This window comes from Gymnoscopelus braueri (genome assembly GCF_963280865.1).
Source record: "Gymnoscopelus braueri genome assembly, chromosome: 7".
Classification (NCBI taxonomy): Eukaryota; Metazoa; Chordata; class Actinopteri; order Myctophiformes; family Myctophidae; genus Gymnoscopelus; species Gymnoscopelus braueri.
In genome coordinates, this window is record NC_137608.1 from 37515338 (window position 1) to 37540526 (window position 25189).

General features: G+C 40.5%; 1 protein-coding gene across 2 annotated transcripts; it reads left to right on the plus strand.

The window, feature by feature from the left end:
• The first annotated feature begins 178 nt into the window (after positions 1-178).
• On the plus strand, positions 179-23923 carry rab11fip1a (RAB11 family interacting protein 1 (class I) a). 2 transcript variants are annotated; one of them, XM_080432979.1, is made up of 6 exons: positions 179-700; positions 13023-13459; positions 13585-14587; positions 17938-20157; positions 20520-20625; positions 21546-23923. In XM_080432979.1, exons 1-6 carry the CDS (start codon positions 348-350, stop codon positions 21747-21749), a joined length of 4323 nt encoding a protein of 1440 aa, XP_080289105.1. In that variant the 5' UTR covers positions 179-347; the 3' UTR covers positions 21750-23923. The 2 variants fall into 2 exon arrangements, with proteins under 2 accessions (XP_080289105.1, XP_080289106.1); XM_080432980.1 differs by lacking the exon at positions 17938-20157.
• Positions 23924-25189: the final 1266 nt, after the last annotated feature.

Sequence of the window (25189 nt, forward strand, 5' to 3'; positions counted from 1 at the left end):
ATATGCTATTTGTAGACCCCACCTTCTGAAAATATGTTGTGCCAGAGGATATTAGGGATAAATATTCCTAAAAATGATATTGTTTTCCTAGACCTGGTTGCTTATTTGCCTACATAAACCTGGCAACACTGGACGAGCATCATCCTGGGCAGTTGTAGTAGTAACAAAACACTGGACGCTTCCTGGTCTGAAACAAGCTAGGTATTTAGGTAACGCTACTACTTATAACCACCACAGACAGACAGACGTGTTGAAGCTTGAAGATAAACCTCAAGAAGAAGTATAGTATCCTAGCCAGCTATAGTTGGGAGTAATATTTGTGTCAAAGCTTAATTTGCTTTGACAGTATGTCTTCTTTGTCCGACCAAAGCCAACAATGGTATCCGACCAGCGTCCAGGTAACGGTGCACCAGGCTAGGAACCTGCGTGTCAAGGGGAAGAACGGAACCAACGATGCCTATGCCATCTTCCAGGTGGCCAAGGACAAGTTCTCCACCTCCGTGGCCGAGAAATCCGTCGCGCCGGTGTGGAAAGAAGAGGCGAATTTCGAGCTTCCGTTATTCCACCAAAACAACGCCGAACGATGCACTCTTGTCATCACTGTGATGCATCGAGCCCAGGTGGGGCTCGACAAGTTCCTGGGGCAAGCTGTGGTCAATCTGCTGGATCTGCACGACAACGCATCTCGCAAAAAGTCAGAGTGAGTATACCCTTCTATACGTTGAGTCATGTAGTAGGCTTTGTCTTTAAGCACAATCCCTGATCTAAACGTTGGTAGCCCCACCAGCAAAATGGAAACTGAGGCATGTTTTATTGTTTTCCTTCTCTTGTTGGTAGCTTCAAGGACTAAACACGCATAACAAGTAACACACAAGTAATGTTTGTTTTGTAAATGTGTCAGTTTGTGCTGGAACTGGAGTAAAACATACCTATACATTTCAACTTCCAATGGGTTCCAAAGTTCCAAACTGCTATACTTTACAATTCATCACACTATTTTAAAATATTATTGATTGTCCTTTTTTAACACATGGAATTATACACAAATACATTCATAAATTGCAAGGTCATTATTTTGTGATTCAAAAAATGTTGGTGGTTTGGGGGGCAAACTCATTTCTACATAGCACCTACATATTTAAAGGAACAAAACATCTGATCCATCAGACTCAAACTTTTCTCTCCCTTTGACCTCCATGGTTGAGACTAGACAGAGAAGTAGAGGTGTGTGAAACATAATCCAGACCATGGGTTGCCAAACTAGCCCTATTGTTGTTATGTCGTGAAGGCTGTGGCTGAACTTGTACCCAGGGTGGGAAATGAACACCACGCATTAACAGCAATCAAAATGGCACCTCTGTGTCAAATAACTAACATCATATGGTGTTGTAGATATAGGCTAGCTAGACTAAATTGTGATTGGTTGGAAGAAAAGAAAAACAAAGTGGTTGGTGAATGTGAACATAAATAAGCCTCTGTGGCCAGTATATAGTTTGTTTATTTCTTGCCTTGATTGACTTAAAATGTGTTTACTTTAAAAAGTTATTTTTCTACTTGTTTAATGTCTCAACATATAAAAATTGAATAACTATGGAAAATCTAGGCCGATCTCGCTGTAGTTTATTTAACCTAGCTCTTGCTTCTTGTTGTAGGATATTGCTTCTTGCATGAAGTAGTCTAGTAGTAGTTTATGATTAATGTATATTACCGTTTGCTTCAGTACTGTGTCAGTCATCTACTGGCACAGCTTGCTATTTTGTTCTCCCTGGTTTTATGGTAGGGGTTTTCATTTTAAGACGTCAGTTCTTGGGAAGTTCTGATTTGGAAACTCAAAAGTAAAAACGAACTGCTGCCGCTCACAGAGCTTGTAACATGCTATTGCAATTAATTTGACAATACTATAGGTGTGTGGAAAGCTGACATGTAATAACTTGAGGCTTCTCAGTGATGCAGCTACAAAGATTGCAACAGATTAACTATTTCCAATTGAGTAAAGTCCTTCCACTTTTTCCATCTTATTACAAATCGCTCTATTTTACAACGTATTCGTCGCTAAGATGCTTTGAGATCTGGTTTCAGAGAAACATATGACTAAGAAAAGTAATTATTATTATTAGAATTTAGTCTCATCCAAGTTGACTGATGTCCTGAAAATCAAGACTGTGTTGAAGTCAAAACCACACTAAACATTTTACATTTTGCCAAATCTTTAACATATATATTTATATTTTATCACATGAAACAGGCTACAAAATAAACACAGCCTACCACGAGTACCTCCCTCCCTCTTCCCTTATCTCTCATATGTCCCTTATCTCTCTTGATAGGGAAAAACAGAAACCATGGACCTGGTGGAAAAACAATCGGAATACTTTGGATCACTTCCTTCTCTGCTCTGTTTGCTATAGTACGCCACCTATCCACTCAGTTGCTTGCCACCATTGCTCAAACCATTACCATTCCATTCCTTGGCTTGCAAGTACTGGAATTCCACTTAATAAGGCAGTGTGAATCCATCTCTACCCTTGCTTGGTCGGATGGGTGATATAAGCCTGTCAGGAGATCTTTTTCCCACAGAGCTGACATGATGCGTGACGGCCCATTTGTTTCTCTAGTTGCTATTTACAGAAAGCTCACACACCCAAGTTTGTTTCATGACTCAGGATGACATCCACTTAGATGAGGTAGTGTAGCATCATGGACATCCACTTCAGTGACGTACTAGCATGGTGCCATGGGTGTGTAGTCTCTCTTATGTAATGTGAGGTGTTTTCTGACATTAATTTTGAAAACAATTAAGCAGTCTTTAATGTGGGGAGGTGAGCTACTGTTAAACCCTTCCCACAATGGCTGCATATGTTTGACGTAGAGTTGGGCAATTAACCAAAAATATATCAAAACCAAATATTTAGAACCAATAACTAATGTTGATTAATTAAATAATCAAGAAGCAGATTTAATTTTTAAATTTCTTATATATCAACGAATTGACATGAAACAATTCTAATAGATTTTTTATAATCAACTAAATCGAATAGTCTGATTAACCCCTTATGTATTACACTTTGTTGTACAGTGGTGGCGTGCAAAAATAGTGTAAATAGCCCATCTACAAGCTCACAACGCATCCCAACGCGTTGTGAGCTTGTTGATAGACTATTTTATTTAAAATAGTTTTTATTAAAAATATATATTAATCATAATCGATGAAAAAGTTTGAATTAATCATGGTATTGATTTGAAGTAATATCGCCCAGCCCTTGACACCACAGTAACATTTTCAGTTAACATCATGTAATCTATAGTAAAATATCAGCGGCCTTCAATAACAAATAGGCCTATTGAAAATTCCTTCTAAACACAAACACCATATACTGTACTTAATTCTTGCTGTTACAGCAAATACCTAAATGTGTTACATTGAGTTCTTGGGTTGTATCATACATTGGAATTAGGCTATTGTAAAGTATGTTGTTACTGATATCCCTCAGGATGAAGTTGAGTGAGCTAGTGATAGTTTTATCCCCCAGGCAGTGAGTTCTCTGTGTTGCTCATCCAAGGGCAGCCTTTGTACAGGACTAGAACTACCTCACTCTTGTTTATTGTGCTCTGGTATCTGTAATCTTATCTAGTGTTTACTCAGTAAGTTTGTTCAGGTTTTTATGACATTCCTTAGGTTCATTCCTTGCACTTTCCCATTCCTTAGTCATTCTCCTTCACTCACCTTGCTGTTGGCATAGCCTACTATTTCCGACTACTCTAGGCCGCACATACAGGAAGGGTATTGGATGTTGCCTTTCCCCCCTGGAAGCAGGTGGTGTTGAATTACTGCCATTTTTCACTGTTGTTCTGATACAGGGTCTGACACTAAAGACTAGGCTTTCCTGCTACAAGCAAGGCCCTTTGTCCTACTAACACAATGCAGCTGGGAATATTCACAATGAAATTAGGTTATTGGACCACACATATTTCAGTTTGTCATAGAATAGTTGTCATGAAGTGTGATTCATGTACTGCTCGGTCATGAGTTATTTCAGTTTAAAGAATAATTCCTGTTTTTTTACCCATGCACTAGTCTCTTATAAACTGAAATGTGTGTGGTCAAAGCAAACATATTGATAGTATAGACTGTAAATGAAATATGGACAGAGTCACCGTGATGTCACCCATTGGTTTGTGGAATCGGTGGATTTCTGTTTTGAAGCCTCCATCTTGGCAAATTGACAGTAACTAACTATATGTAACTAGCTCAGTGGCCTTGTGGACTGGTTAGAGTGTCCGCCCTGAGATTGGGAGGTTGGGGTTCATTCTCCAGCCGGGGCATACCAAAGACTATAAAAATGGGACCCAATGCCTCTCTGCTTGGCACTCGGCATCAAGGGTTGGATAGGTGGCAAGTCCCTGCGACATACTGACATACTGTAGCCTGACGCTACAGAAACAGGAGATAGGCTCCTGCCCTATGGGCCATTGTACATTGTAATGAGATCGTGTTGTTGGGCGAGAGTGTGGAGGTTTACTGGGAAGACGCTTTGCTAGTACGCGGCCTCTATCCTGATCACTGCCAAGGAATTTATTTTAAAAGGAAGAGACGCCAATGTCATTTTCTCTATCCTGCAATTCCAGCCGGCAGATTCGTCGCACTGGGTGGCAGACTCACACCGGAAGTTCAGTGAAATAACATTGGAGCCTATGAGAGCCGGCTGGACAGCTTATGAACAAACACAATTTCTGAGCGATTGAGACCTTATATAAAATACTCTGCTCAAGAAAATAAAAGAAGACAATAAGACATATCACACATTGTTTTCTGCTGTGTTGCTTTTCGATGTGTACACTGTTATAATTTTATAGAGGTATCTAAAGAGCACAAAGTATGTTGCACAAAGTATGTTTCTGAACAGCCAAAATATCGTGAGTCTTTCCCCCATTTCCTGTCTGGCAACCAAATCTTGCGATACCTCCGAGACTCGATACCGTTGTTTAGATGCCTCAATAAAATTATGTACTGTACACATTGAAAAGCAAGTGATTAGAAAACAACCTGTGATATGTCTTCTTTTATATTCCTGGACCGATTTATATGACAAAGGTCGCTGTTACGACCCTTGAGGTCTAGGGTAAAGATCGCAACATAATTATGGAAACAACAGCGTTGGATGCTTAAAGTGTATTTATTAACCCCACAAGGATGGATAATAATGAGTTTATACAATCTGTTTACTGACTTTTGAAAGAATAGGACGAAATGAATGACAGAGTAGGCCACAACCGAAAATAACTAACACAGGGCTAACCAATAACAGAAGAATAACTAACTAAACACAAAGAGGACTCCCCGAAGGATCTCAAGGCACCATAGTCATTGGTATGTCGTTATAGTAAGTGGCAGGGGAAAGGAGGGATAAGACTCCGCTTGCACTAATGAGTGCTGTTGTTACCCCCCGACTGTCAGATGAGAGTGAGCCTTTATAGACCATATTCACACGGCGGCCATATTGCCATTAAGTCAATGAAATGCCACCCCAGTTGCCACCCCAGTTGCCACAGCAACGCAATGTTAAATTCCAAAATGGCCGCCGTGTGAATATGGACTATTGGAGAGCTACAGCTGTTCTGCTGGTCGTCGTCATGGCAACGGGGTGAGAAGACCAATCCGTGGGGGCGATCACTCCCCACGTGCAGATCCGTCATCAGGCCACGCCCCCATGCCACGGAATGAATGAGGGTTGTCAATGAAACAATCAAGCCGACGCCCAGCGCTCTCATTCATGACTTTGAGACTCCAACTATTAGTCCATGAGCCAGACAAGATTTCATTATCGAAAGAGTGGGCAAAACCAAACCTATATTAAATTGTTCATAGGGTCAATACGAGTAAATAAATATGATAACCTTTCCACAGGAGCAGCTTTTTCATGGTTATCACACATTTTGTTATTTTCCCCATACGTACATGACAGGTGAAAAAATTACAACATTTAAAAAATTGTTATCATAATGAAACTTCCTGAGTTGATTACTTACATGAAGACAATGATTTATCGTATTACAAGTTTTCTGAAATTGTATATTTAAATATGCAAATTAGGCATTTAGTCCATGAGCCAGAGCCCCAAAATTTAGCCAAATATTGAATATTCCCTCGTTAAAAACCTTTGACTCCAACATCTTAACAAAATGAAATAAGTATGTTGACTCTGGCTTTGTCCAATGTTCTAATGTTGATTCTGGAAAGTTATGCAAATTTGGGCATATTTTCCTAATGCCTAATTTGCATATTTAAATATACAATTTTAGAAAACTTGTAATACGATAAATCATTGTCTTCATGTAAGTAATCAACTCAGGAAGTTTCATTATGATAACTCTTTTTTTAATTTTGTAATTTTTTCACCTGTCATGTACGTATGGGGAAAATAACAAAATGTGTGATAACCATGAAAAAGCTGCTCCTGTGGAAAGGTTATCATATATTTATTTACTCGTATTGACCCTATGAACAATTTAATATAAGTTTGGTTTTGCCCACTCTTTCGATAATCATTGCTCAATTTTGGGGCTCATGGACTATATATGGAATGTAGACGCACAGGCATGACAGCACAGTACCTTAACACAAATAATAAACTAATAACAATAATAATAACAATACCAACGGCCACCGGCCGTAACAGTCGCAATCATTCAGAAATAATATTTGTTCATGTGCTGGTCCAGCCGGCTCCATCCACTGCAATGTAATTCATTGAACTTCGGTGCGAGGTTTTTGCCACCCATGAGTGTCATGACGCATCCCTGGCGTCCAGCACGACTTTTCCTTTCAAAAGGTTCCTTGATCGCTGCAGTAGTCTATGGTAGCGAGTTGTCAATCACAACATAGCCATACCCTAGCATAGCCCAACCTACTTTACCATCAGTGGATCTAAAACTTCTGGCCCCGCCATATGAGATTTGTCTTGTTAAAATGTTGTAAATAATGTATTCCAAATTCATTTTTTTCCCCCCCAGATTCTTTGAAAATTGCAGATCTACAAGCTCACAATGCGAGACATTGTGAGCTTGTAGATCGGCTATTTTCAAATGGCTGATGTATATAGGGTTAAACAGATTTTGGTGCTACAACACATTTAGCTGGAGACTCCCTGGAACCCACCCCCTCAAGGACCCCTGGGGGTCACCAGACCCCACTTTGAGAACCACTGATCTATTTTACTCTAGATGGGACCATGATTTACGAACAAGTTTTGCCTTTAGGGACACGGAAATCGATATAGCGGGGGGAGGCGGAGGGACACGGCAATTTCAATTAATTTCCTATGGGAGTCACATGACTTTCAGGCATCAATGTGTGGCGCGGCTCCCCTTGCCCTCTAGACACGCCGCTCGCTTCTCCCCCATCTCTCTCTTCCACGTGTCAGACTTCCACTGACTGCCTGTCAAACAAAGAATCCACTTTATAATGCTCCTCACCACCTATAAGGCACTCCACAACCTGGCTCCCCCCTACCTCTCTGACCTCCTCAAGCCGTCCCGCTCCCTCAGGTCCAGTGATGCCGGCCTCCTGGAGGTCCCCAAGACCAGGCTCCGAACCTGGGGCGACAGGGCTTTGTCTGTGGCAGCCCACTCCCTCTGGAATGCACTCCCCAAACATATCCCTTCCTACCTTCAAAACCGCCCTAAAAACCCACCTGAATTGCTTTTCCGAGTTGACTTTGTTTCAACTCCAGTCTCTCATTCCTACGCGTCACCAGTGTGTGTGTGGCTTCAAGTGCCCGTCACTTCACTTGCACATTCGGCCACTCAGCTTCATGAGCCAAAGTATATTAGTAGTAAATGATAGAAAACCAGTGGTTGAGAAGCAGTTATTTAAGTTTTTGATTTTACTTTTAAATATTCAATCGACTCACAGTAACATTTCATACATCAAGAAAAATCTGACATGAAGTCCTATTCTACATGAGCACAATATCTGTAATCTCACAACCATGTTGACCTTTATACCATGTGTTGGGGTGTACATTCTGCCTCTTTCCTGTTTCGTTTATTTACAATTTATCCAAATGCTGAATACTATTATATTGGATGAACATGAAGTAAAATGTGGTCACAATTACACTATTAACTGTTAGGCTAACTGGTTAGCTTACCACAAAATAAATATGTGTTTAAAGGAGAAGTTCACCCATTTTCAACCTTATCTATCTTTAGGGGTTTGCAACCTGCGGCTCTGGAGCCACATGAGGCTCTTTAGCCCCTCCCTTGTGGCTCCCTGTAGCTATAGAAAACATTATATGGAAATGTACATGTTATGAGACATAGATTCTTACATGCTCCAATATTTAAAAAATGTGTAGACTAAATAAGAAGTTTATGCATTTATTGGCACGGCACCAGCCAGGTGGCTTGTGTAAACAAACCAGTGTGTGATTTCCTGCTACGCTAAGGACACCAAATGCAAAAAAACTAATAATTGAATAGTTCATGGCAGGGGTCATCAATGTTTGAGTTTGTAGCCTATTCATCACAACTTTCATTGTAACTTCAATACATTTAAAATATGAAAAATATTATTTTACTCTTCTATCATTAGACAACTCGTCAATATAATTGCAAGTCTCCCATCATCCAGATATTGGATTATCGACACTGTTCATTTTCACAACAGGCACTCTCATCAAGACAAGATGCCTGCTGTCCGTTGTTGTATACTGGTGATTATAAAATAGGTTTAAAGTGGTTACACTGATTTTGATGCTATTAAGCCTTTTTGCTGGGGACCCCCTGGAACCCCCCAAGGACCCCTGGGGGTCCCCAGACCCCACTTTGAGAACCACTGGCATAGAGTGCCAGTGCACCCAGAAACGCCATTTTAAAAAAAATCTTCCATGCCAATGAAGGACCTGATTTTAATTTAGTTGAATAGGATAAGAGCTGGGTTTCCGAAATGTCCTTTGACATTAACACTCTAATAAAGACACTGCCAGACAGGTATTCAAACCTTGTTAAACCAGGTACCAAACAGTGGTGGATACAGAACATGTCTAATGACTGGGCCTGGAAAAATCTGTTTTTCAAGCTTTAATTGATATTATAATGACCGGTGGATGTTGTCAATATGACAATTCTTCTCGCTGTCTCTGATTGTCTTTAGTGCTTTGAAAGGTTCAAAGCCATCAGTTCAATTTAGAAAGAAGAAGAAAGTGAAGCAGAAATTAGACATAAGTACAGAGATGGCCATGGAAATAATAATAATAAACTTGACTTTTAAAGCAATTTTTGAAACAGGGTTACATATTGCTCCATCTATGCCTTCGCTCTCAGCGTTCATGCTTTCATACTTAATATCTTAATAAAATAAAATAAAGTAGTAGGGATGAGGACTAACCACTTTCCCTCTTAAAAACACAGCATGTGTTCTCCATCGTGTCTACTGGACTAGTATACTGTACATTTACGGCTGTACAAGCCGGCATGTTGATGACCCCTGGTTCGTGGACAAAGTTGTTTGCTTTCACTGCCAATGCTGCTAGATTACATGTATGTTTGATCTGCGGCGAGAAGTTATCAAACAACAAAAAAAGTAATGTTGATATTATTATAATATTGTAATATTGTGATGGAAATTAAACTTAAAACACCAAATAGCGCACTGCAGAGTAGTCATGTTGTGCGCCATGCTCTCTAAAGTGCTGATCCTGCTGTGAGCAATATAATATTTTGACAAAAACAAAATAATGAATGCTCGTTTAAATGTTTACATTTGTATTTTGTAATTTGATAGGCTAATATTATACACTTAATAGCCTGTGTTGCCTTCATTATTAGGCTAAAATAGGTTTTGTGGCTCCAGACAGATTTTGTATTTTTGTTTTGGTCTAAAATGGCTCTTTTGACAGACCCCTATAGTTGGTCCTCAATAATGCTCATTATAAGATGTTCCATTTCGGTCTAGTACTCGCTATTCTGTCTGAGACATTTCTGTCTAGTACTCGCTATCCTGTCTGAGACACAGTAAGTAGACGGAAATGGTGCCAACTTATAATGAGTTGCCCCTAATTGGCTTATTGGTTAACTTCCATACTTTTTCATAATGAAAATGTGCTCCTTATTTTGTTGCGTGTTATTTGGTTAAATAATGGGGGAGATCTCCATAGCAATGCCTCACTCACTTACACTCACTCCTTTTTTCATGGACCTTAAGAAAAAACTAGGATTGTTTTAACTCGATTTAGTGGTTAATTGTTTTTTATTTAGAATTGACATGACGGAAGAAGCAAAGCATTCATCTTGTAATGTTGCAGGATGATCATTTGAAAGACAGACTTTACTTGATCAACTGACATGATCTAACAAAAGTGTTTAGTAATAGGAGGAAGGAAACATAACTTGATATTTTTGCATTATTTCCAAATTTACTAACCTGTCAATTAACGGATAAGGATGTTGACTAACTGTTAACTAACTTGGTGGGATTGATCTAAGGCTCCAACTATTGTTGATTTTCTTAGCAATTATTCTGTCCATTAATCGAATAATCATAGAAATATTAATTCTGTAGGCCTATATCAACGAATCGATTAACCACTTATGCCCCATTTCATATTTCATCACACACCGGTGTCGGGCTAAAATAGTGAAAACGGCAGCTGTACAAGCTCAAGCTTGCTATTCCACTATTTGAAAGTTTTGAAATGTCTCACCTATAATGACATGCCCAAAATAGCGATAGATTATCCTATCCTATATTATTAAAATTGGCTTAAAGAGAGGGCCGGCCGGCCGGCGGACATCTGACGTCACGATCATGTCACCATTACTCAGCCATAACCATATAAGGCATACAATGCAGCAACGGTCCAGATGGAGGCTGTATTGTGAAGTCAATACCGCCCCCATCTGGCGGAGTCAGGTTAGAGGTATGCACTCTAAAGTTCAATATTTATAGTTCAAGACGTTTTTTGTTGTTTTTGTGGTGTTGTCTTTTTTACTTAGGATAATTACAGTGAGTGAAATATTAAAATATAGCCCAAACATTATCTCAAAATATATTTATTAAGCTATAAATTAAAGGTATTTCCAACTATTTGTTTCCATCTTCTAAAAGAAAAACATTCAAACGTCTTCAATATCCACAAATAAAAAATGGTGTCATGCATTGGCAATCTTAAGGAGGAAAGTATGTAATATTGCAATATTGACTTCAGTGTGGTTTCTGACTTCATTCTATTTCCCATACAGAATGGAGCCTCTCATGTTAATCATTGTTTCAAAGGGAAGTGCTTTTACCACTTTCCTTTGCTGATAGAACTGGTTCAGCAGGATCCACAATTGCCTACTATTTCTCTGCAAACACAGCAGAGGCTAACTGCTATGTCAACCAGCTGTTCAATCTTAACTCTTTGATTTTCCTTTCACAATACATTTTGCATCCAAAACATTCCCTAGATAAGATAGCAAAGTTTGAAAAGGGACAGACAAATTCTTGATTTGTGGTTGTGAAGGCCTAGAGCCTAATCTAGTCTGTGCTGTCTCAGTTAACCTACGCCAGTAGTTGCTGTTTGACTTGGCAGGCTTTACTTTGGGTGGGAGATGAAGAATGTTTGAATTAGGCTCAGCCCGGCTTTCATTACATCTCTTAAATGGCCTCCCTGCATGTCTACAAGGCTTCGTGGAATGTTGGTTTACTCCCATTCATGTTTCCTGGCCGCTTTCCCCTGCAGATTCCGTGTCTGGATTTTTGTCTCATGATGACACTCAAATGAATGCTGTCAGCAATGAACTCCACATGAACCACACACAACAGTGTCTGATCAGTGCCAGGCAAAGAACACTGCATCATAATGTGCCTTCATCCACTGTCAAAATATACCCAGAGCACCTACCATATTATGTCTTACAAATTGTTCCAGTCTTTCTTTCTTTGTGCCCTCTGTTCGAGTACAGAGTGGACCTCCTATGACGTCATCAAAGAGGAATCCACACAAAGACCTTTACTTTCAGCCTGTCAGATAGAAGGCTGCTGAATCATATTTGGGGAACAAAAGAGTTAACAAAACGGAAGGCTTGCCAAACGAGACACACCTACAGTACCACCACAACTAATAATAGCAAGGCTTTAATCACATAAGCTGTAGTATGTGTGGTTGCGTGGGCACATGCACTAATTGCTTGTTTTGTTGTACTTATGACAAGGGCTCTAAAGTACAGTATGCTCCTACTTTTCTCTTGCACAGTGCTGATTGTGCTTGACAGGGAGGATAAGAGGGTGGAGCTGGAGAATTTAACAAAGCTCCAATTGTGACCCCTTTTTGAGGTTGATGCTCCCAGTGGGCACTAGAAAAACCTGCACACACACTAACGTTCTATGAGAGTGTAACATGCAGCCTGAGTTAGAGTTAAAGCACCCAGAATGCTTCATTTGTGTACACCTATGATAGTTATGTGTATGAAATAGTTGTATTACATCGTATTTAGGAATGCAATTATTTATAAAATGTTCATCTTTTGGTGGGTGGGCGGGGGAGGCTCCACCACACACACACACACACACACACACACACACACACACACACACACACACACACACACACACACACACACACACACACACACACACACACACACACACACACACACACACAGAGACAAAAGGTTTGCTATTATTGGCAATATTTATGGATACTGAACATACAAATGGTATACTACAATATAGTAAGTTATGATGTTATTCCCAATAACCTTTTTTGTGTTTTCACTCAAATGAAAAGTGCTTTCTATAAATAATATATACTGCAAATGTATATGTGTCACAGTCCCTGAAATGCATCTGTGACCTAGAGGGACATTTTCTGTTGTTTATAGTATTCCTATGTTTCATTGGTGATATATGTATGTATGTTGTTTGTATAATTTGCTTATTAATAAATACAAAAAAATACTCATTAGTACTGATTTGAGTTTTTATAATCCTATGCTTATCTTCAACATCGTGTTCTCTCTTTGTCTTTGTCATTTTATAGCTGGTACAAGCTGGTGGACAAGACAGGCAAGGAAGACAAGGCCCGAGGCGAGGTACTACTAGACCTCCAGTTTATGAGGAACAACATGTCAGCTAGCATGTTTGACCTTTCCATGCAGGACAAGCCTCGCTCTCGCATCTCCAAGCTGAAGGACAAAGTCAGAGGGAAGAAAAAGGATGGCTTCTCTGACTCTGCCTCTGCCATCGTGCCCTCTGTCAGCCAGGTCCTCACAGACAGCGAGGGAGAACCTGACGCCCAGTCACTCAATCAGTCTCCGGGGGTCAAGAAGAAATCTAAACTCAAAACCCTCTTTGTTTCCAAATCAAACCTACAACGCAACATCTCACAGTCCATGTCGACTCTGGGAACTCTCCCTGAGAAGAACTCTTCTCTGAGTGGAAGCCGTTCCTCAGGCCTCAACACGGACTCTCCAGAAGGTAAATGTGGTCGTAAATGTTGACACGTTTGTCTTGCCTGCTCTGCTTGAACTATGCAAGGTTATGCAATGGTGTTTGATGTGTAAACAATGACATCATATTTCCCTGTTTTCTCTTCCCCACAGTTAAAAAGAAATTCAAATTAGGCCTAGGCCTAGGCCACAAGCGGGCAGGCAGCACAGACAGCAAAGTGTCTCAGGGCCCGTTCTCTGGGTTACTGGGTAAATTGTCCAAACACAGCTCCAACGACAACAACCTGTGCATCAATGGCAGCCACGTGTATGCGGAGGAAGCCGAGCCCAAGAGCGGGTCCACCCTTAGCCTGAGCAGCTCAGGCCAGGGCTCTGTGGAGGACGTACGCAGTCGCAGGCACGGCTCAGACGTCTCTGCAGACTCCCTCAAGGCCCTCTCCATCCCCGCCTACAGGCCAGACGAGGCTGCAGGCAGAGCTGCACTGGAGCAACAGCGCCATCAGGAGGAGGAGGAGGAGAAGGAGAGAAGGAGGCAGGCAGAAGAGAGACGCAGGGCAGAGGCCAAGAGGGAGGCGGACGAGAGATCCAGGGCAGAGGCCATGATGAGTCTGCAGGAGGAAGAGGAGCTCAAGCTCCAGGAGGAACAGGAGAGACGTAGACGCTTCCTGGAGGATGAGGCGAGGAGGAAGAAGTTGAAGGAAGAAGAGGAAGAGAGGCAAAAACAACATCAAGAAGAAGAAGAAGAAGAACGCAAGAGGTTGGAGGCAGCAGAGAGTCGGAGGCTTGAAGAGGAGTGGAGGAGGCAGCAGGAGGAGGCGCACAGAGCAGAGGAGAAGAAGCGTCAGGAAGAGGCCTCCATGAGCGACAGGCTCTCGTCTTTGTTTGGTATGATCAGAAAGAAGGAGGAGGTGCAGCAACCGAGCGCCACTCAAGAGGAGGCACCTAAACCTGCTCCCCGAATTCTTACCCGGGATTTGGACATCCAGACCTCACACCACTCTACTAACCCCTTTGAGGAGATCCCCCTCACCCCAGACCCACTGAACCCCTTTGATGGACCACCATCAGATCAGCCGAAACCTGTCCGCAACCCACAAACCCCTTCTGCTATGATGTACCTCAACCGTGCAACCAAAGTGTCTGCAGTCAAGCCCAGGTAGGGCTCTCTATCCCTTTACTTTTTTGAACTAAGCTCATTATAAAAGCTTCCCTTAATACAGTGGTTCTCAACCTGTGGGTCGGGACCCCCCAAGTGGGTCCCCACATTATTTTTGGGGGTCCCCAGATGACAGTGAAGTGACAATTTAAAGACTTTTAAGACCTTTTTAATACCAAAAAAAAAAAGACAGAACGAAAGAGAAAAGAAAAAAGACCATTACTGCATCAAAATTAATCAACTATACTATAAAAACTGGTCAAACATTGGCCAAATTGGCAAGGCAAAAATTACGAAAATAGCCGATCACAACGCCGATCAAAACGCCTTGTGGTCTGTAGATCTGCTATTTTCATGATTATCTGTAGAACCGAGTCAAACAAAATGTAATGCCTCAACTACATTTCCAAGTGCTTGTCAGGGTGGGGGGTCCCCAGCTCAAATGTGATTATTTTGGGGGGTCGCGGCCTGAAAACGTTGAGAACCACTGCCTTAATACACAGCTCCATAATTGCTGTTTTTGTGTACTGTCAAACTTTTGACTGTGGGGGCGCTGTTTTCTATGTTTTTTCCCTCAACACCAAATATCTTTGCTGAAAATGGTCAATCTACAAACTCACGCTCACGCTGCAACTCGTTGTGAGCTTGTAGATCAGCTATTCTTTGCCAAATGTTCACCCCAGTATAGAGATGCTAAAATATGTGTAATTGAATCACAATACCCTGGGACTTTTATTTCACAAAGTTTGTTTGCACATACAATGGATTTGACTTTAAAGACAGACGAGACAAGTTAAAAAGTTTATATTCATAAACCACTTTACCATTTAAGCCCTACAAGTATTTACGTTGTCATATGGCAGATAGTAAAAAAACTAAAACATTTTGAACATTTCCAGTTGTCCAGATATGAAAATGGAGAATAAAAAGCTTTTTGTTATCTTGTGACACCAAACTGATTTACATTTACAATATGTTCAGTTGGTGAACATGTTCAAATATACTGTACACAGCAGCCTAATGGCTCTTTTCAACTACCGGTACAACAGCTAAGCTAACCGTGCCTTGCTCATGTAACATATTTCACAGAGCCTAATTTGGGCCTTGCTCATGAGGTGGTTCTAACCCTGGGTTAAGGGAACCCAGAACTCAAAATGAATTGATAATTAAATTGTTTTATTCTTTCAAAAACAGCAAAAATAGTCGATCTACAAGCTCACAACATTTCACGATGCGATGCATTGTGAGCTTGTGTACTACTGTGTATGTATATTTATAGTTGTTGTTTTTTTATGACGTAACTCCCCCTTCAGGCGTGGTTCTGGTTATAATGTAAACCAAAAGAAACATCACAGAACCTCACAGGTCTTACAGGTTATGCAGGGTTCTTGGTTAACCCTTTATAGTCAAAAAGAGCTGTAACCTAATTAACCCTCTAATGACCCTGCATGTAATCCTTTCCTTATTATAGGATATCTTACTGACCGACCAATTGAAAATGTAAACATAAGACATGATTCCACAGTGTTCTAAAGTTTCAGTTAATCTATTTGTCTTCTCACTTGTAATTTAGGGGTATCTGTGATCACTGATAAGCCTATCTGAGTTACTATATGGTTGGATTAAGGTTCATAATGCTGAATTTCTGCTTGTTGAATGAATCAAATCTCTGTCTTGAGGTGAAACTAGCACATAGGCATTCAGTAACTTTTCTTCTCTTTGTTCACCTTGACTTAACTCTGTGACGATCTTGGAATACTAGAATCTTAAATTCCATCAAATGGTTGACAGACCTGCTTGGCCTGTTGATTGGTTTCTGTTGTGGCGTGTGGGCGTATCTCACTCTGTCATCTGTTTACATGGATGGTATGGTGTGGAACAGGTTGTAGAATGACATGAGCTCACAATCGGTGACAAACCAGCATGTGACTGTTTGGACTGCTTGGAAGTTTGTTGTTTTTGGTTTATTTCTTTGGCTTATAATGGTGAGTGACTTGCGTCTTACATTTTCAAATTGATATAGCTACTTTCATGGAGGTTACTATAGTCCTTATTTTTGACAGATTTGTGCAGCCTGTTTGATAAGGTTTTGCTGTAGGCTTAGTCCAAGGCTGATGTTGAATATCCGGGTTCAATTAGAGCTCCACAGTACTATGTGTGTTAATGTAAACGGGTAGCCTACTGCTCTCAGACTTGTCTAATGTCTAGTATAGTAAAACCTGGAAACAGTTGGTTTTCATTGTAGTGTTCTGTTCATAGTATTAGTTTCCTAATTCTATGCTATTCCATAAAGAAATTGCAGTCTTCATGGCAAACTTTTGAAATGAAGACGTGGGCAGGCTAAGTTCATGTTTAACTAAAAGGAAATCCACCCTAAAGCAGGCATTACTTCCTTTGATCTCAGAGGTTCTGGATTAATGACTATAAATGGCCTTTTTACTTTTTTGCTGTTAAATTAGCACCAAGGATTTTGCAGTGTAGCCACATTATATGGGGTATGGGCAATTATTATTCCATATCTGTTAGCAGCATTTTGAAAAAAATAGGTTTATATCAGTGTTAATGGTCACATTAGCAGTCATAAAAGTTACAAAATGACAAAGCGTGGCCAACTAGAGTACATTCCGAGTCACCCTTTGAAGTGTTGCTCTAGCCACACTGTATATCTAAATCAGTAGTTCTTAAACCTTTTCATTTCAAGGACCCCCAAATTAAGTATTTGGCTGCGGAATCCCTACTGAAAAGATTTTGTGCCAGGAATCCCCATAAATTGTTTAAAAAAAAAGGTTTTTTAAATGTTTCAAATATATAACAAATTCTAAAACAAATTCAAGAAGCTTACAATGCATAGTGGTGCAAGGCGTTGTAGATTAGTTATTTTCAAAAACTCTTGAATCTGATGTATATAGGGTTATTTTTAGATTTACGCCAATTAAAAAAAAATTGTAGCCCGTCATGCAGTGACAATTGTTGGCCGCCACTTGTGCTGTAGTTTCATGTCACTGGCTTCCATTGAAAATGACTTGTAGCCTGTAGCTTTGTTTCAGCTAGTGTGAACGCAGCATACAGTAAAGCTCATAAAAGCATTGTCTGACTGTCCAGTCTCCAGTTTGTTTTCTTTTAATGATGTTACAGATCACAGCTGGTCATAGGACTAATGTGTGTTCAGTTTTAGGGTGGATTTTTGCTTATTTGGATATTGAATGGAAAAACTGTTGTTTACTGATATACCTGAGAGATGCTAACTAATATGATGATGGATTGTAGGGTGGTGGTGGACAGGTCCACAGATTTAGCAACCATTTGATGGTCACACTGACGTTTAGGCTTTTGTTTTCACTCCTTGGCAGATTGGCTGAAGCTCTGAAGCCCGAACCCTCTGACTCTCAATCGCATAGTCGGCAGTGTCCTTCCCCAACCAGCTCCGAATCCACCCTCTCTAGTGTCCGATCCGTGTCACCTGTTATGTTCCACAACCTCCATTCATCCCTGGCTCCCCCTAAACTAAGAAAAAGCTCATCTGATAGCAGCATTGAAAATCTATCTTCTGTAGGATCTCCCCCCACAATGTCTGAGACGAAGCGAAAGGCCCCACAGCCACCTGCACATGGTGTCCACTCTGGAATAGCCCCACAGATGGTGCCACTGCCACCTTCAAGGAGTTCCTCAAGGGCTCACCATATCCCTATCAGAGAGATTGAGAACCCTGTTTATGATGAGCAGGATGGATCACAAAATGGAAATAGGCCATCGCTTCCACTTCCTGACTACGAAACCTTGTTCCCGCAAAAGAGGCATGGTGTACATGGGTTTACTAGATGGGATCACATCATCGCAGAGGTGAATCAGAGACGTAGGGATGGTGAAGAGATGAGTGTTGATGGCCCAGAGGAGCATATGCCCAGCCCTAAAGCCCCGGCCATGCAGGAGAGGTCTGCTGTCAGCCATCTGCACATAAAGCTTCAGGAGGCCAAACCTACATCAACGAAAAAGTTAGCGGCCCCTACTCCTCCCAAACCAGTAGCCACAACAACCCCAAGACAGGTAGTAGACTCTAGCCAGAAACAAAAGCAGGGCATTGTACAGGCCCTTCCATCTGTAGAGAGGCCTGATATGTCTGCACTCCCAGGGTCTCCTATAAACACTGACACTTCAAGCAGAGATGCTCGTTCAGTCATGCCCAAAGATGGGGTAAATAAGGCACTCCATCCAGCAGCTAAATTGACTGATAACAAATACATGCTGCCCAGAGAGGTGCCAAGACCAGCTACCCAAAGAAGTGGGGATAAACAAGTGCCGGCGGAAGACCAAAATGAAGTGCCAATAATCAGTACCAGACAAACGCTGGAGTTAGCGGCCCCTACTCCTCCCAAACCAGTAGCCACAACAACCCCAAGACAGGTAGTAGACTCTGGCCAGAAACAAAACCAGGTTATTGTACAGGCCCTTCCATCTGTAGAGCGGCCTGATATGTCTGCACTCCCAGGGTCTCCTATAAACACTGAGACTTCAAGAAGAGATGCTCGTTCAGTCATGCCCAAAGATGGGGTAACGAAGGCACTCCATCCAGCAGCTAAATTGACTGATAACAAATACATGCTGCCCAGAGAGGTGCCAAGACCAGCTACCCAAAGAAGTGGGGATAAGCAAGTGCCAGCGGAAGACCAAAATGGAGTGCCAATAATCAGTACCAGACAAATGCCTACAGCCAAACCCAGGCAAAAAACACCAATGAAGCAGCCAGATGTGACACCAGTGGCATCTTCCAACACTTTGAATTCTAACACCCAAATATTATCCCACCCAGCTGTGAATGACACAGACAAGAAATTCAGGGACACGTTTTCTCAGTCCGACCCATTCCCCAGCACTGACCTTCTTCCCAAAGACCCATGGGAACAGCTGGATCAAAACCCCAGTGTAGATGATATTTTCACTCGTGGCGGAGACAGACAGCAGAAGCTTGAACATCAGGGACTGACATCTGAAGATCTTGATCACATTTTTACGACAGATAATCCAGCTGATCCTTTTTCTATATTTCATGGGAGTGATTCAGAGAAACACTCTGCCCAGGGGAAAAAGGATGTAGACTCAAATCAACACAGCTCCACTTTCCAAAGGCAGCCTTCACTGACTAAAATGAAAATGCATCAGTTCCAGTCTCACTCAGTTAAAGACGCAGGGATTCAACACAACCACACTCCTAAAGAGGAAATGGCTAATCAAAGCCTCCCAACTAAAGAAGACCCGACTTCCACAGAATCTTTTACACGGCCGCATCAAGGCAATGTTAGAATGCAGAATGGATTCCATGGTGGAGAAAGGGTGGAAACGCATTGTAGAGAGGATCCATTTGGACCAGGTCCTCTCACTGTGATCTCATCTTCACCCATGCCCGCTCTGACTACCCCAGAGCCCTTCCAGCTAGATGGGGAAGAGCCTACATCCCAGGCTGGAGGTTTACCTGGGGGAAAGACACTTTTGCGGGCCTGGGTCTCACCCTCTGAGGTTCAGCCTCACAGTGCACAAAATAGCAATGGAGGTGGGCTGGGCTCAACTCCACGCAGGTGAGATTGAACAGGCCAATAATTAAAAATGCATTTGCAAGAATGGTTAACGGTTCATGGCACTGATTATCTAAATGGGTGAATGGCTTTTGTATTGTGTATTGCATTTGGTGGCAAACAAAGTCCTGAGGTTAACATGGTGTGTTGGTCTGCTTTGGAAGTCTTGTGGTTTCTCTCTGATGATCAACTTGTGTTTTATTCAAATTATTCTGGCGCACGCTGTGGGAAAAGTAGTCCTTTTGATTGACATTTATTTCATCCTCTTTGTTGTTTTCTATATTAACACATCTTGCTATGTTCTTTCAAATAAGCCCAGTTGTAATAGTATTTTATTCTGTTGTGTGAATATAATGTCTTTCCAGACCTCATCCTGTGAAGCCTCTGAGTGCTGTAGAGAGTCCGCAGCCCATCAACACCCCTGCTGTGAGAGAAATAAAGATCCACGACAGCACAGTGGGGAAGAAAAAGGTACCACCTTGTTCATGTACATTGACAGTTCCTTGCAACAAAACTATTTTATAATGTATGCAGGCCAAGATGACAATTAAACGCAATTTGACTTTTAAGTGCAGCATGAATTTAGTTTCACAACCACTTGAGCACCTTGTGTAATATGAGGTTTAATTCAAGGCTTCGTGCAAACCACTACACTGTGTAAATTGGGTATGTTTATTGGAGGTAATCCAGATTTCCTTCTTCTATAATTGTACTACTGTGACTGTCACTTTGTTCCAGTTGCCTCAACAGCAACAACAGAACCATGTTTCAGTGCTACAATGTTCACTTCTTTGATTTATTTAGCTACTCATTTCCTGAATGGAAACTATGCAGTTAAGCTTCACTTAAAAAGTGGCAAAGAAACATAATTACTAGAAAACAAATCACACAGTATACAAGGGAAGAAAATGAGTGTGCTTTATTCATTGTACTTTTCAATAGTTTCTATTAGCAGTAATTAATTTACACGGTTAGAATAGAGAGTCAGTGCATCCTATCAAGGAACCTCAGCTCAAACTTTATTTATAAAGCACATATTACCAAAGGTCGGCCAAAGTGCTGTACAGGTTAGAATAAAGAAACAAGCCTGACAAAGACAAAGAAAACGGATTAAGACAAGACAACCAAAAGAGGCATAACAAATAATACATTACAAACAGAAATAAAAAGGGCTAAAAACAGCATTACAGAGTTATACAATTTACACAATCAAACCGTGTCAAAGGCCACAGTGAAAAAAATGGTTTTCAATAAAGATTCAACCTCTGAAAAACCTCTTCTACGCTGGACCTATGTGTTCTTGTGGAAAAGGAAATGAATCCATAGACATGCATAGCATTCACAGTGACAGCAGAAATGTAAGGTATGACACCTCTTTTCGTCTTCTTCAGGTGCCAGACTCAGTGGAAACCGGTCCTTACACACAGCTGACACAGGAAGAGCTGATCACCCTAGTGGTGAAGCAGCAGGCTGCGCTGTCAAAGAAGGACGCCAAGATCATGGAGCTGGAGGAGTACATAGACAACCTGTTGGTCCGCGTCATCGAAGAGAGTCCCAGTATCCTGCTGTCCCTCAATGATGGCAAACCAGCTTAGGGGAAACAAGATAGGGCCCAGAGCACTGTTTCTCAACGCCTGGTCCGGGGCCCACCAGGGGCTCTTACAGGTTTGTAACTCTGAGAGTGTACAGATGGAACCCTTTTTTTCTTTTTCTTTTTTTTTTAATCTTTGGGACCTTAATCTACACTGTAAGATTCTCTCAGTGTTATTTTAACTCTGAGAGTGTGCACATTTTTGTACACTCTCAGAGTTACAGACCCCCAACGGTGCATTTGGACACCCTGGTAGTCCCGGGACCCAATGTTGAAAACCTAGTGGGCTAGAGTAAAGCCTTATTTGTACTCCCCCGCGCGGTGGCGTCGCTTGCCGACAAGCACCAGATGCAACGTGTTGGTAGTTTGAAAATCTGTTCTCCGTGGCAAGCAACACCATTGTACTACAGAGTATGAATTAGACTTAAGAGAGTTCCCCTTCTTGTGTGCTCCTCTACTGCTGTCACTGATGCTTAGAAAATAAGTTACTATGAAGGTCTTACTTGCTCAGAGCATAAAGCACTTTTTTTGGTCCCCGCATGGAGTCTGAATCAAACTGGTTCATCTGAGAATGCTGGAAGATGTCTCAAAATGTAATTATTGATTAGTAATTGCTGCCCTGTGTTTAGGCAAGCAAAAATTAATTAGTTGTTTTGACACGAAGGTACTGGAATAATGCAATTACTTGATTACATCAACATTTTGGAAGTACATGCAGATGAACAGACTTGTTACAGGGATTAGCTGGAATTATTATTTGCCTTTTTCTGCTGCTCTACACTGTGCTTTGTTCAAATTCTGTGGTGCCTACTGATGACCATATACAATAAGTGATATAGCTTTTCCAACATCTTGCAGCATTGTATGCGAGTGCTCAATGTCTTAAGTCAAATGTAGCCTGCATCTCCAGTAGTATTTTTTGATAATATATTTGCAGTTAATTGTTTATTTAAATTGCTTGATATTCCTTGGTACTATAACTATTTTAAGTGCCGACCATAAACTATAACTGTATTGCATACCTCGTTAATTGAGTAAATTTTAAGGTTTGGCCGTGGTACAAGTGCAGATACTTAAGGTTCATGTTGCGCAATAATAACGATCCATCCATCACTTTAGTGTTATTTGTTGTTCTCCTGGTTGAACCTTTCAAACGTTTAGATGATTGAAAACATATCTCTCTCTTTTCTCTCTTATTTACCTCAGTCAGATGTAACTGGTACTTTTAAGTCCTTAAAAATGTGCCTAGTTTTCTTAAAAAATACAACCAGCAATAAATAAAAGTAGCCCTCATATTATTAATGTACATGTATATTGTATTTTTGGCAGTGAGTAAGATGCGATACTATTGTTAAGAGATCAAGAGACATTCATTCATGTGTCTATCTCCAGTCCACTACTTAAGCTTAATCCCTTTGAGCACAATCTTTATAATATAGAGCTATTTATGCAACTCTTAAGCGCACATAGTGTGATATATTTATGCAAGTTTGAGTAGAAGTAGTAGTACAGAATCAAGAAATAAACTATCTTCCAATATACATTTTGTGCATTATAAATGTGTATGTTTGTGGTGTTATGTAAAAAGGTTAAATACCACACGTTTGTTGATGCTTTGTCATTAGAGGAACAGATTTGGACCTTTGACAATGACAATACTGTAGCCTTATGATGTGTGAAAATCCCAGCCAAGCCAATGAATGTAATCTTACTACACTAATGAATGGGTCCTGAGACTAAAGCTTAATTCAAACTTTTCATGTCACTGTTAGTTTCAACTGAAAGAGGTTTGTTTTTCAGTTAAAATGTGCCTATTTTCCCGAATGATACTTGTTGAAAGGGTTGTTTGACAAAGTATATTAAGCTTTAACCTGAGCCTAAGCCTTGTGTTCTGTCATGTAAGGTCATAGCAATAATTACAGTTAGGTAAATCTATACAATGTTCTGGACTGTGCCTTCTAAAATGTAATTCCATAGTATAGTTTCTATGACAATACATCTGAACCACTGCAGGCTACAGTAACTGTTCTCCTTTTTATTGGAGTGAGAGCTCAAAGAATATACTGAATGCATGCTGTTTGTCTGAACTAAAATCTGTACAAAACGAGTACTGCTGTGCATGGTATCTTTTTTAATTGAAATAAATGAACATGAATTGAAATAAAAACATGAATTGCTTCCAATTGTTTGCGTATGCTTATGCTATTGGATTAGTTTCCAGAAGAACCAGAATTGACCATAGGGTTTTGGATTTGTTTAATATAAGCCAGTTTAACATTGTGTTTTCATGACTTAAATTCCATCCATTAATATCTTGCCTGTGAATTTTAAGCCATTATGTGCTTTTTTTTAAATGTATATTAATTGCCTGTGTGGTTCAAAAGTCATAAAAAGCGTCTGCGGAGATATCATGGTAACACTTTATTTAAAGGTTGGGTCTAATGTATTATAATCACATTTATAATGCACTTATTAGGCCTGTTACAATTATTTGAGATGATCACAATAGTCAAGCATTTCTATGTCAAAATGTTCACATATTTTCAAACATTTTGAAATAGTGGAAATGGCAGATCTATAAGCTCAATCTTGTAGATCTGCTATTTCAACTATTCGTGTTTTTTTAATAGTATCGTTTTTAAATTATGCAAGTTATTTGTCATTTCTTCCTTGTGCACCTTTTTGTTTACGTAGCCTATAAGCCAAACAGAAATGCTATTTTTCTTCATTATGTTCCCATGTTCAACGACAGAAACAATTAAATCATTAATGCAATTATTTGTGTGACAATTAATGGTCTACTTAAATGCTGTAATTGTGACAGCCCTACTTATAATGCTTCATAGACACTTGTTATAAATGTTTATAATTATGCATAACCACTTGTAAAAAGGTTTATGAAGTATTATAAGTGCTGGTTATAATGCATTATAAGCTCAGCGGAACAGCACATTATAACTACCATACTTAGTCAGTTATAAAGTGTCACAACAACTGGATAATATTTTATCTTTAAAGGTCCTTACACACCGGGGCGATTTTTTCGTGCGAATAATACGCTTTTTTAAAAAACCTTATAAAGTCAATGCAAGCGTACATGGCGCGAAAAAGCGGAGAAGCGAAAAAGCGTATTTTAATTATTCGGAACGAGTCCGAATTTTGCGTATATTCGCACATTCGCCGGTGTGTAACCGCCTTAACTCTCTCAGTGCCAATGAAATAAAAAATTATGTTCATACTGTGCCAGCAATTTTTTTTTTTTCAAAGTAAAAAAAAATGCTTAGGAAGCGAGATACAGCCTTTTTCAGTTATAATTTACACAAAGAGTGGATGGAGCTGCAAATCTTCATATAATGATATCTTGGGTTCTGAACATTTTTTTCCAAAAAACTGAGGCACTGAGGGCATTCAGAAAAAACTTGTGATATCTCGTTGTGTGGCACT

Coding starts and splice junctions, on each gene's coding strand:
- rab11fip1a (XM_080432979.1), top strand. CDS start 348: ATGTCTTCTTTGTCCGACCAAAGCCAACAATGGTATCCGACCAGCGTC. Junction 701..13,022: donor GCATCTCGCAAAAAGTCAGA/GTGAGTATACCC, acceptor GTCATTTTATAG/CTGGTACAAGCTGGTGGACA. Junction 20,626..21,545: donor GCACAGTGGGGAAGAAAAAG/GTACCACCTTGT, acceptor CGTCTTCTTCAG/GTGCCAGACTCAGTGGAAAC.